A 13069-nucleotide genomic window follows, 5' to 3' on the forward strand; every position below is an offset into this window, starting at 1 on the left:
TCTGCTGCCCACACGCACTCCCCATACTCCTCTTGGTAACGGCAAGGGCAGACCCGCCTCCAAATCTCCAGGTCAGCGTGGTCTCAGGACCCCTTTCAACAGTGGCACAGCCACCGCCTCGCCCCGGGGAGCGTGCTTTTCTCGGGCTCCGTTCACTCGCCTTCAGGTTGGTTCATGATTTGGGAGCCTGGCCGGGCCTGAGGCATGGCCTGGGGGTAACCGAGACAAAAAGAGGTTGGCTCCAGGAGGCGGGCGGTCCAACAGTGACCTGCTGGGTCCCTCCCGTCACGCAGTGGCATTTTCACGGTGCCTGTATCCATAGACTCAGGTCAGGACCCAGGCGCGCCTTCTCTACCCTGCTCGCTGGGCCCGCGCGTCCCCGCTGGAGAGTGGAGTGCAGGCCCCGGCCTGCCCCGCAAAGTTCTAGCGTGACCAGGGGCCAGCGCACAAAAGCGCAGGGGCGCGGCCCAGCGCGGACGCGGGACACTCCCCGCGTGCCCAGGGCCGCCTCCGTGCCCGGCAGCAGGCGGCCGCCCTCGCCCGATGCTCTGCTGTGAGCCGGGGGAATCTCCAGGTGGTGCCAAGTGCTGTGACTTACTTCAACGACCTTCTCATCCACACGCAGGTTTTCTCCTCCTCCCTTTTCCCCGCATCACCTGCAGCTCCGCAAGTCCTCCCGCTTTTGCAGGCCCCAGGGATACCCGCCTGTCACGTGTGCGCATCCTGTCAAACGTTGCTTTAGCTTCTGCGTGGAGCCTCTCTCTCTTCCCCTACTCCGCACTCGAGGAAACCACTGGCTGGTGCTGCCGCACGGTACAAAAAGGCCCTGTGGCTCCTGGGTATAACTTATGTAGGTATAATTTTAACAGCAAAACTGGACAAGAACAGTACAGAAAAGGAAAAATATCAGCAAAATTACTCATAACCATAGGCATAAAATTATGAGTTGTTTATTTGTAAGTGATTTCAGAGAGGAAGGGATAGGGAGAGAGAGAGAGAGAAACATCAATGATGAGAGAGAATCATTGATCGGCTGCCTCCTGCATGCCCCCCACTGTTGAGATAGAAATGATGATAGAGCCCAGGCGGTATGGCTCAATGGCTGAGCACTGATTTATGGGCCAGGAGATCACTGTTTGATTCCCGGTCAGGCCGAGGTTGCGGGGTTTGATCCCCAGGGTGGGGCGTGCAGGAGGCAGCTGATCAATGATTCTCTCTCATCATTGATGTTTCTCTCTCTCTCTACCTCTCCCTTCCTTTCTGAAATAAAAAAAAATATATTAAAAAAAGAAAAAAATTATGATAGAGGACAACATTTTCTTGCTTTCAGTATCAATGGAAAAATTTCACAGTTTCAACACCAAGAGTGATGTTTAGTATAGATTTTTTTATGGATGCCCTTAAATGGATTAAGAAAATTTCCATCTATTCCTAGTTTTTAAAATCATGAAAAATGTTGCAATTTATCAACTGCTTCGGCATCTATTGTAATGATCATGTAAGTTTTCTCCTTTAATCTCTTAATGTGGCAAATTATGTTAATTTTCTAATGTTAAAATCCAAACTTGCATTTCTGGGACAAATGCAACTTAGTCAGAAAACATTTTCCTTTTTATACATTGCTGGTTTTTATATTAGTTAGAACAGTGTTTTAATGCTTAGAAATTTTTGCCTTGAGTAAATTTGGCCTGTAATTTTTTTTCATATTGTCCTCATTAGGTTTTGATGTAAAGGTTAGTGTTATTCTCATAAAACAAGTTGGAAAATGTTCCCTCTTTTTCTATTCTCTTAGAGAGTTTGTGAAATATTGAAACCATACCAGTTTAAAGAAAGGATTTAATTTAGGAAGGTGTGTAAACAAGTATTAGAGAACTGAAAAGGAACTGCAGTAACAGAGATAGTAAATCTAGGAAGTAGATACTATCCTGGTTATAAACATACAAAAGAAAGAGGTTGGGTTATTAAAAACTATGGACTTGGAGAAGGGACCTATGGGAGCTGGGACACAGACATCTGAGAGGGGTGCTCTCCAGCTGTGCAGGTTCCTCAGGAATCGCATAAAAGACTTAGTTAGTCCTCAGTCCTTGAAAAGGTTGTTTTACTTCTAGTTTACTGTTACAGAAAGCAAATCCTCTTTCCTTAAGGAATCTTACTTCTATCTATCGGGAAATTGTTATAATGCACTGAATTTGACAGTACGGCAGTGAAAAAACACTTCAGTACCATATATAAACCTACAGTGTCCACAATGCGTATGGCACTCTGCATGTGGCATGGGGGTGAGGGGCCCCACTGGGTATCTCTTTTGCCTTCCAAAAATTTGTTGAATTCTTTCATTTCTTTATCTATCCTTTCTAATTTTTTAAAATCTTTTTTATTCCTTTCTATAATTTTAATGTGATTTTGAGTTTCATGTGATGCATGTAATCAATAAATCATCCTTAACCATTAATCATATGTAAATTAATTTGTAAGTTATAAATATATTGTTTTATATTTATTAAATTACTCATTATACATTACAAAGTGTATTAAAATTAATTTGTAATTTTGACATTTTTATAACATCTCTTCTTTTAATATCAGCATTTGTTTTCTAGGTTCAAAGGAAAGCATTAAACATCAAAATTAAAAATGAGTTACAACCTTATATTGGTATAAAACCTATTAGCAAATAAGATGTTTGGAAAGGAGACTATTTCAGAAGAAGTAAAGGATATCACTAGTAGTCTATTCAAGAAAGAATCAGAGTTGATGGAGAAGCCTGGATTTATTAAAGAAACATCAAATTTATTAAAGAAAGCTTCTGATGGGAAACCTTCTGACCAGATTTATGAAACACATCCTGGAATGGATACATTATGTACACAGTATGCTACAGCAACATCCTCCTCTGAAAGTAAGTCTAAGAGTAATGAAGAAGGTCCATCATTAACAACTGAGATGACTACTGAATATTGGGCTTCTGTTGACTTCCTATCTCATGAAATATTAGGAAAAATTAGCCCACAACTCTCTGAAGAGTATCAGAAAGGACTTGACGTAAAGTCAGGTAACTTTACTATTAACCTCAAGGCCAAGGGTTTACAAGAATTCCCTAAGGGCATTTTAAAAACAAAATATGTAAAATATCTATATTTGGACCAGAACAAAATCAAAGGTTTTAAAAGAGCAGACTTAGCTGATCTGCTAGGACTTGAAATTCTATCCTTGCAAGACAATGGGTTATCATCATTTCCAACTGAAATTCAGTTACTTCACAATTTAAGAATATTAAATGTCAGTCACAACCAAATATCACATATTCCTAAAGAAATATCACAGCTTGAGAATATCAGGCAACTCTTTTTAAATTACAATTACATCGAGAATTTTCCTTCTGGCTTAGAAAGCCTTAGAAAGTTGGAAATTTTAAGTTTGGCTAATAATAACTTAAAATATATACCAGATACTTTGTCTAATTTAAAAAACTTGAGCATTCTCAATTTGGAATACAACCAGTTAACAATATTTCCTAAAGTTTTGTGCTTCCTTTCAAAGTTAATTTCACTAAACCTTACTGGAAACCTGATAAGCAGTTTGCCAAAAGAAATTAGGGAGCTTAAAAATTTAGAAAAACTTTTATTGGCTCACAATAAACTTACATTTTTGTCGGTGGAAATTTTTCAATTGCTCAAAATTCAAGAACTCCAACTGGCTGACAATAAATTAGAAGTTATTTCACACAGAATTGAAAATTTTAGGATACTTAGGATTCTAATACTTGATAAAAATTTATTGAAAGAAATACCAGAGAATATTTCCCACTGTGTAATGTTGGAATGCCTTAGCCTCAGCGATAATCAATTAACAAAACTTCCTAAGAACATCCACAAGCTTAAAAATTTAAGAAAATTCAATTTAAACAGAAATAATATAATGAGAATACCTGAAGATATCTCACATCTTAATAATATACTTAGTCTAGGATTGTCAGGAAATATAATCATAGATGTTCCCATTGAAATAAAAAACTGCAAGAAAATAACTAAAGTTGAGTTGAGTTATAATAAAATAACGTATTTTCCAATAGGTTTGTGTGCTTTAGAGTACCTTTATTATTTGATTATTAATGGAAATTATATTTCAGAAATACCTGTGGATATATCTTTCAGTAAACAATTGCTTCACTTAGAGTTTAATGAGAACAGACTCCTCATATTTTCTGAGCACTTATGTTCTCTTATTAATCTTCAATACCTGGATCTTAGTAAAAACCAAATAAGGACAATTCCATCATCTATTTTCAATATGGCATCACTCCATGTTCTTATTTTATGCTGTAATAAATTTGAAACTTTCCCTATACAAGTGTGTACTTTAGCAAATTTGCAAGTACTTGATATTTCAGAAAACCAAATACAGAAAATCCCTTCAGAGATCTGTTACTTAAAAGGAATTCAGAAATTAAATATCTCAAGCAACCAATTTATGTATTTTCCTGTTGAACTGTGTCAACTACAATCACTGAAAGAGCTGAATATAAGTCAGAAAAATGGGAGAAAGGTAAGAGACTGCTATTTTGGGATTTGGGGGAAGGTGGGACTAGAGGGGATCAGAATCTATGATGTAGTATATGTGTATGTGTGTTGTAAATTTAGTTGGACTGTTTTATTTTTAAAGGATAGGCTTTTTATAACCTCAAACATGGCTTACAAATACATTTCTCAACACATCGTTTTATAGGAAAACTAGAGGCTGGGTGCATGAAATTTGTGCATGGGAGAGGGAGTCCCCTCAGCCCAGCCTGCACCCTCTCCAATCTGGGACTCCTCAGGGGATGTCCGACTGCCAGTTTAGGCCCAATCCCTGGGATTGGCAGTCGGACATCCCTATCACAATCCTGGACCGCTGGCTCCTAACTGCTCACCTGCCTGCCTGCCTGATCACCCCTAACTGCCCCCCCCCCCAGCCTGGTCACCCCTAACTGCCCCCTGCCAGCCTGATTACCCTTAACTGCTTCTGCCTGCTGACCTGATCGTCCCCAACTGCCCCCTCCCCTGCTGGCCTGGTTGTCCCATGCAGCCTGCTGCTCAGTTGTTTGGTCGTTCCTCACTAACCCCTCTGCCAGCCTGGTCACCCCATGCAGCCTGTTCTGTTGTCCATTTGGTTGCGATGGTCGCTTAGGCTTTTATATAGATAGATATTTCAAATCATATAGAATTGGTAGCATGGATCAGTATTTGGATATCACACAATATGTGGTGGGTTTTAGCAAAGAAGTCATAAAAATTTGTGACATACGAAAATATCTCCCTTTTAAGACAAAAAAATTTCTTCCATTTGATTTTAGAAATGTTAGTCATAGAAATATTTATTAAAATATAATTGTTTAATCTTTGTACAGTTATCAAGACTTCCACAAGAACTGTCTAAAATGACTCAACTTAAAGGACTTGATATCTCAAATAATGCAATCAGAGAACTTCCAAGAAATATAGGGGAAATGAGAAGCTTGGTCAGTTTACATGCATACAACAATCAAATAAGATATCTGCCACCATCTATTCTATCTTTAAAGCAACTCCAGAAACTAAACTTGAGTGGTGAGTGTCAAGTATAATCAATAAGTAGAGTATTAGTGTTTAGGTTGCAAATTTTACTAACAAGACAGAACAGCAAACTGGTAAGATAATATATTAAGTGTCCATTGGGAGGAAATAGCTGTCGTAGGTTAAAAAAATGTGAGCAGAACATAAGGCCCAGTTCCTTCCCTGAAACAGGTTATAATCCAGCTGGGGAACCTGAACATTTTTTCATTCTGTCTTTTCTGACTATACCCTTTCTTCTCTTTCTGAATCTGACCTCTTCCCTCCCTGTACACACACCTACCTACCCAACCTTAGGTCAGTGTTTTCTGTTTTCCTTTCTCTGCTGGCTCCCTTGACTCTACTCCTATACCCTATTATAGTCTAATAGAGGCCCCGTGCACGAAGTTCATGCATGGGCCTGGCCAGTAATCAGGGCTGATCCGGGCCTTCTGGCTGCTGGCCAGGGCCTTCCTTCTCTAGCTGCCGGCCAAGGCCTTCCTTAGTTCTGTGCTGCCCCCTGGTGATCAGTGCACATCATAGTGAGTGATCAAACTCCTGCTCTTCCGGTTGAACTCCCGAGGGGACACTTTGCATATTAGCCTTTTATATATATAGATATCTTACAGTCTTTTACCAAGTAAATCACTACATTAACAAACATAAAGTAAATCATTCACTCTAAAGATTTCCCAAAGCACAGAAAATACTAGGCTGGTATCCTAAATAATCCTAAATAATAAAAGGCTAATATGCAAATGGTCATCATGCCCTCATGCGTAATGACCAATCAGTTGGAGGCTGCATGTGCAGCAGATGTGCGCAGGTGGGTGGGGCTGCATGTGTGGCGAGGCGTGTGCAAGTGGGCGGGGCTGCATGCGCAACCAGTCACCAGGACATGTTTAGAGCACCTCTTGGTCCCTCCCAGCCAACTCCTGTGGACAGTGGCGGCAGCTTGCTCCCAGCTCTCGCGGAAGTGGCGGGTGACCTATTGCACGTGATTTTGCATGCTGGGCCACTAGTTTTAAAAAATAACATACAGGAAATAATAAGTACCTATGTACCTGTTCCCAGACATAAATAATGCTGATTTTGTGATATTTACTTGAGATATGATATAATGAGGCACTTCACCAATGTGATATTATTTCCAAAAACCTATAACCTCAGTCTAATCATGAGAAAATATACCAGATAAATGCAAGTTTGGGAATATTCTACAAAACACCTAACTAGTGCAACTCAAACTGTCGCGACCCACAGGTTGAGAACCACTGCTGTAGAGCCTAAGTCCATTGGAAAACACAGATATTTACATTACGATTCATTAACAGTAGCAAAACTACAGTTATGAAGTAGCAACGAAAATAATTTTATGGTTGGGGGTCACCACAACATGAGGAACTGTATTAAAGGGTCGTGGCATTAGAAAGGTTGAGAACCAATGCCCTAGAGATAGTTATCTCCATAGTTTTCTTTTACAGAAAGGTACAATTTAATTATATATTTTTTCTATTAGGAAATAATCTTACAGCTCTGCCTACTGGTATCCACAACCTTTTCTCACTGAAGGATATAAATTTTGATGATAACCCTTTGCTGAGACCTCCAATGGAAATCTGTAAAGGAAAACAGTTGTACACTATTGCATGCTATCTACAGAGGGCAGAGGAAAGAGATGGTAGGTGACAAGTGAGTGACTAGCTTACGAGTTATTTCCTAGTATCATCTGTAAATTAAAAGATAGTTTGCTTCCCGGCTGGTGTGTGGCTCAGTGGTTGAGCATCAACCTATGAACCATGAGGTCATGGTTATATTCACAATCAGGGCACATGCCTGGCTTTTGGGCTTAATCCCCAGTAGGGGGCATGCAGATGCAGCTGGTTAATGATTCTCTCATCATTGATGTTTCTAGCTCTCCCTCTTCCTTCTCTCTGAAATCAGTAAGAACATATTAAAAAGAAATTAAAAAGATAGTGTGCCTTAATTGGAGGCTTTCAATCTGGCAGAAACATTAAAATATCTATCATCTTCCCTCTTCAGAAGGTTAAGAGTTTATTTTGGTAATTCAGATAATTTAATCTGGGTCCAATAAAATTGAATAATCAAAAAGAGTTAAATACAAGTGTTCAGTGGACTGCTTCCCACCTATTGGTCTTAATGTGCTTCAACAGGTTTTTCATCATGGTTGTGGTCAGACTCAGAGAATCCACACCCATATTTCTCCATCACTTTTGGTCTATATCACCATATTTAGTTGTTCTAAAAGTCATATTTGGCCTTGAAGAAAGTTCATAGATCCTTTCCACTGATGCTAGTCAGTTTTTGGCCCACTATGATCACCTATCTGCAATCCTCGGGCAGTCTTCATTTCTTCTGCCCTTATGATTGCCCTGATGATTGCACAGAGCAGGTCCATTTTCTTTACATGTCCTTCCATTGGACCAGAAGGAGACTGGTTTTTTTCATGTCTCTTGGAGGGAAGTTTCACTGTCCAATTATTTCCATGGGGCTGGGTTCTTAACAACAAAGTTTTCTCCCTTATTCTGACTTTGCCACTCATCGTCAATCCTCAGAATGGATCCAGATTTAGGTCCTCCATTTTAATGTTAGGAAGTATTAAATCAATTTAATATTGTTCCAGATTTGGGGAAATCTGTATATACAAAATCTGAATATACAAAACCGTCCCCTAAAATTATTCTACTACTTACCCTTGTCTTATATAATCAGAAGGTTACATCAGCATAATCTTAAAATGTAGTGAGACAGTCACTAAAATGTACAGTCCTCTTGTAAGCCACATCCACATACATGGCTACCATTCAGAAGCTTTTGCAGGATTTGAGCCTCATTGATGGAAAAACCCCAAGAAATAAGATTAAAAGTCACAGTCGCTGTTTTCTCTAACTTGCTAACCAAGTCAGTTTTGCTAATTATGATAATAAAAAAGGAACATTTTGTGGTAACTTTATTTCTGTAAAATAAATATTTTAGGGGTTTCCAAGGATCCATAAATAATTCCTGTTAGGTAACAGTATTTTAGAGAAGTTTGTAAACTTCATGACTGAAACTTCCTGCTGAAATTCTGTTATCCCAGTTCTTGAGGAAGGATTCGTGTGGTTCTAGCCTCTATGGCAAAAGTACAATGGGCAATGGCAACAGATAAAAGTCAATAAAAACAAGAGAACCCTCGCCATTTGTCTCCTTCATGGCCAAGGGGCCTTCATACTGCAGGCTGGGCACCCAGAGAGAGTAAAGACAATGTCATCATGGGAGATGTATGTATTGTGCAATTAACCAAGAACATGAGGTCTCTTCCTAAAAATTTTACTTAGAAGATTGGATTTTTGTTTATACCATTAGCATACAATTTAGCTTGAAGGATTAATGGTATGAATAAAAAACAAATAAACACCAGAAAGCATAGAACATATCTGATGATTACAGAGGGGTGGGAGATTGCTAGTTCTTAAAAATTTCCAAAGTACCTTTGGTCAACAACAACAACAAAAAGAGTACTGTTCAAATTAGCTAGAAGCTTAAAAAAAGCAAAAAAACAAAAAAACAACAACTAAGAACTCTCTATATCTAAGTCAACATACATTAAATAAGGGATTGGAATACAAAATATGCATATATATACCATATATTTAAATTTTCAATTTTTATTTATTGATTTGGGAGAGAGATGTCAATTTGTTACACAGTTCCACTTATTTATGCATTTTTTGGTTGTTGTTTTTTGTGTTAAATCCTCATCTGAGGATATTTTTTCCATTGATTTTTTTTTTTTTTTTTAGATAGAGTGGAAGGGAGAGAGTAGGGAGAGAGAGAGGAGAGAGAGAGAGAAACATTGGTGTGAGAAAGACACACTGATTGCCTCTCACACATGTCCTGACTAGGAGCAGAGATGGAACCTGCAACCCAGGTACTTGACCTTTGACTGGAACTAAAACTGCAACCATTTGGTATGTGGACAGATGCTCTAACCGTTGAGAAATAGGGGCCAGGGTTATTGGTTGCTTCTTATATGTGCCCTGATTAAAGATAGAATCCACAACTTTTGTATATTGGAACGATGCTCTAACCAACTGAGCTACCCAGCCAGGGCCTACACCATATTTATAGATGTAAACTTGGCTTCTCAAGATAGTACATAAAGAAGCACATCATTGCCAAAACCGGTTTGGCTCAGTGGATAGAGCGTCGGCCTGCGGACTCAAGGGTCCCAGGTTCGATTCCAGTCAAGGGCATGTACCTTGGTTGCGGGCACATCCCCAGTGGGGGGTGTGCAGGAGGCAGCTGATCAATGTTTCTCTCTCATCGATGTTTCTCTCTATCCCTCTCTCTTCCTCTCTGTAAAAAATCAATAAAATATTAAAAAAAAAAGAAGCACATTAAAAAGCCAGTTTGTATATCAGGTCTGCATTTTACTTTTCAATTGACTTGACATATACATTTGGTAGGAGCCCAGTAGAAACATAGATATAACATTAGCTCAAAATGTGTGTTTTTCAAGAGTGACGGCCTAAATTTTCTTTTATGTTCAAATGTAGAGAAAATCTTAGAGAAGATCTTGAAAATAGTTGCCAACAACATCACTGAAACAAATTTTCAATATTTGTGTCAAAAATTACATTTGGTAATCTCAGAAATAGATATACCTACAAAGAGGTATGTATGAATGACAACATGTAATATAAAGCTTATTCTTATGTTATGACTTATATTAATACTAGAGACTTGGTACACGGATTTGTGCACGGTGGGGTCCCTCAGCCTGGCATGTGCCCTCTCGCAATCTAGGACCCCTTGGGGGATGTCGGATCAGGCCGAAACCAGCAGTCCAACATCCCCTAAGGGGTGTAGTAGTGCATGAAGGGCAGGCAGCCGGGGCGGAGCCCGAGCCTGGGCCGGGCACTGTGCAGCTCCCACTTATCCCGGCCCCCACTGAGCCTGCTTCTGTCACCACTTGGTAGTGCTGCTGCGGAGGTGGGAGAGGCTTGCGCTGCCCCGGCTGCGCTCAACAGACGTGAGCCTGGTGCCACTTGTTGGTCAGCTGAGCAGCGGCACTCCCGCTGTGGAAGCACACTGACCACAAGGGGGCAGGTCCTGCATTGATCATCTGCCCCCTGCTGGTCAGTGTGCATCATAGCGACCGGTTGTTATATAATTTTTATATGGACGGTCGTTCAGTTGTTTGGTCACTTAGGCTTTTATATATATACACTAGAGGCCTGGTGCACGAAATTCGTGCACGGAGGGTGGTTGTCCCTCAGCCCAGCCTGTACCCTCTCCAATCTGGGACCCCTCAAGGGATGTCCGACTGCCTGTTTAGGACCAATCCAACATTGGGATCGGGCCTAAACGGGCAGTCGGACATCCCTCTCACAATCCAGGACTGCTGGCTGCCAACTGCTTGCCTGCCTGCCTTCCTGATTGCCCCTAACCGCTTCTGCCTGCCAGCCTGATCACCCCCTAACCACTCCTCTGCCAGCCTGTTTGCCCCCAACTTCCCTCCTCTGCTGGCCTGGTCACCCCTAACTGCCCTCACCTGCAGGGTTGATCACCTCCAACTGCCCTCCCTTGCAGGCCTGGTCCCTCTCAACTGCCCTCCCTTGCAGGCAGGGTGCCTCCCAACTGCCCTCTCCTGCTGGCCATCTTGTGGTGGCCATCTTGTGTCCACATGGGGGCAGGATCTTTGACCACATGGTGGCAGCTATATTGTGTGTTGCAGTGATGATCAATCTGCATATTACTCTGTTATTAGATAGGATACAGGCCTGGTTCAGGGGTGGGGGCCAGCTGGTTTGCCCTGAAGGGCATCCCGGATCAGGTGGGGGTTCCCTTGGGGCGTGGGGCGGCCTGAGTGAGGGGCCTGTGGTGGTTTGCAGGCGGGCCACGCCCCCTGGCAACCCAAGTGGAGGCCCTGGCATCTGGAATTTATTTTCCTTTTACAATTGAAACTTTGTAGCCTGGAGCAGAGCCAAGCCTGGGGCTCCCTCTGAGGCCCACAGCCATTTGTGTTGGGGTTATAATTGAAACTTTGTTGCCTTAAGCGGGTGAGCCTGGCCAGGGTGTGCGGAAAGCTTTGCTTCCCCTGTTGCCGGCAGCAATCCTGGCCTGCTCTCTCAAGCTCCATTCTGCCGCCATTTGTTTGAATTTGTTTACCTTCTATAATTGAAACTTTGTAGCTTGAGTGGAGGCTTAGGCCTTGCAAGGGCAGGCGGAAAGCTTAGCTTCCTCTGTTACCTAGGAAACCTTGCTGTCTGTAGCTGTAGCCATCTTGGTTTGGGTTAATTTGCATGCTCGCTCTGATTGGATGGTGGGCGTGGCTTGTGGGTGTGTCGGAGGTATGGTCAATTTGCATATTTGTCTATTATTAGATAGGATGGCATGATTGTGAGACAATCATATTAACATGAACTCTAATTTAGTTTATTGTATTTGAGATCCCTGTGGATATGGTAATAGTTAAGAACAAGGGCTCTGAGGACTGACTGCTTAGCTTTAAATCCCAACAAATTTTGAGACCTTATATAATTCCCTTACCTTTTCCGTGCCTTAGTTTTTTCACTGGTAAAATGGATATACTTAGCTAAGAGAGTTGTCATGAAATCAAGTTCCATAGCATGTGGAACTGTAGCTGTAGTGTACTGGTTTATAGTAAATAATACATAATTATTGTTTTGAGGTCTTGAGTAAATCAGAATTAAATGTTAACTGAATTGTCGATTTTCTACAAGGAAGCAAGGGATGGCATGGGGTTAACATTTTCTTTCTGCTAAATTTTTATATGGACTATCTTTACCAGTTAATGTAATCCTCACTTCAATCTGGTAAATTAGTTTTAAAACCTAGACATACCATAGTTAAGTAGTTTAAAACAATGTTCTTTACATAATTATCATTTAAAAACTTTTTCAGCACTCTTTCACTAAGCGAGAAAGCCCAGCGAGCACTTGATAAGTGGAAGATGGAAAACAGCAACTTGTCCACTGCTGCTTTAAGAGACCATCTAACTCGGGTGCTAACTATGATAGGAGCATATGAAATTATGGACAAAATAACAGCTTTACAACTTTTTGCAAGCACAATTAAATTCTGAACAGTGTATCCATAATAAAAGCTGAAAACTTAGGATGCACTTATATAATTAAAACTGGATATAAGAGAATTGCATGTCATTTCTCTTAACACACATTTTCTAAGATGATGACAATTTATATGTTAAAATAAAATATCAGACAGTTTTGTGCATTTGTTCTATTGCTCTAGAATTATGATAATGAATTTTAAAAATAAGTAATTCCATTGAACATTCTTTGTTATATAATGCTTTTATGCAACCCCAGATTTATAGGCAATATGGTCATTAGTAACTTTTATTGGAGTTAGAAAGCAAAGTAGTTTCTTTTTAGATGGTATCTTAAAAACGGAAATCAATTGTATTGCAGGAATGGGAGAGCTGTGAAACATAAACCAAGTCCTGGATCAGT

General features: G+C 40.6%; 1 protein-coding gene across 5 annotated transcripts; it reads left to right on the plus strand.

Annotated features, from left to right (window-relative positions):
* Window positions 1-513: 513 nt before the first annotated feature.
* LRRD1 (leucine rich repeats and death domain containing 1) lies at window positions 514-12824 on the plus strand. Of its 5 annotated transcripts, XM_054726540.1 has the most exons (7): window positions 526-850; window positions 2587-2899; window positions 4391-4545; window positions 5387-5585; window positions 7087-7248; window positions 10127-10244; window positions 12498-12824. In XM_054726540.1, the coding sequence occupies exons 2-7, from the start codon at window positions 2680-2682 to the stop codon at window positions 12676-12678; spliced, it is 1035 nt and encodes a 344-aa protein (XP_054582515.1). In that variant the 5' UTR covers window positions 526-850; window positions 2587-2679; the 3' UTR covers window positions 12679-12824. The 5 variants fall into 5 exon arrangements, with proteins under 5 accessions (XP_054582513.1, XP_008147389.1, XP_054582515.1 ...); XM_054726538.1 differs by having other exon boundaries at window positions 514-850; window positions 2587-4545; XM_008149167.3 differs by having other exon boundaries at window positions 514-813; window positions 2601-4545.
* The last annotated feature ends 245 nt before the right edge of the window (window positions 12825-13069 follow it).

Source organism: Eptesicus fuscus, chromosome 14 (assembly GCF_027574615.1).
Source record: "Eptesicus fuscus isolate TK198812 chromosome 14, DD_ASM_mEF_20220401, whole genome shotgun sequence".
Lineage (NCBI taxonomy): Eukaryota > Metazoa > Chordata > Mammalia > Chiroptera > Vespertilionidae > Eptesicus > Eptesicus fuscus.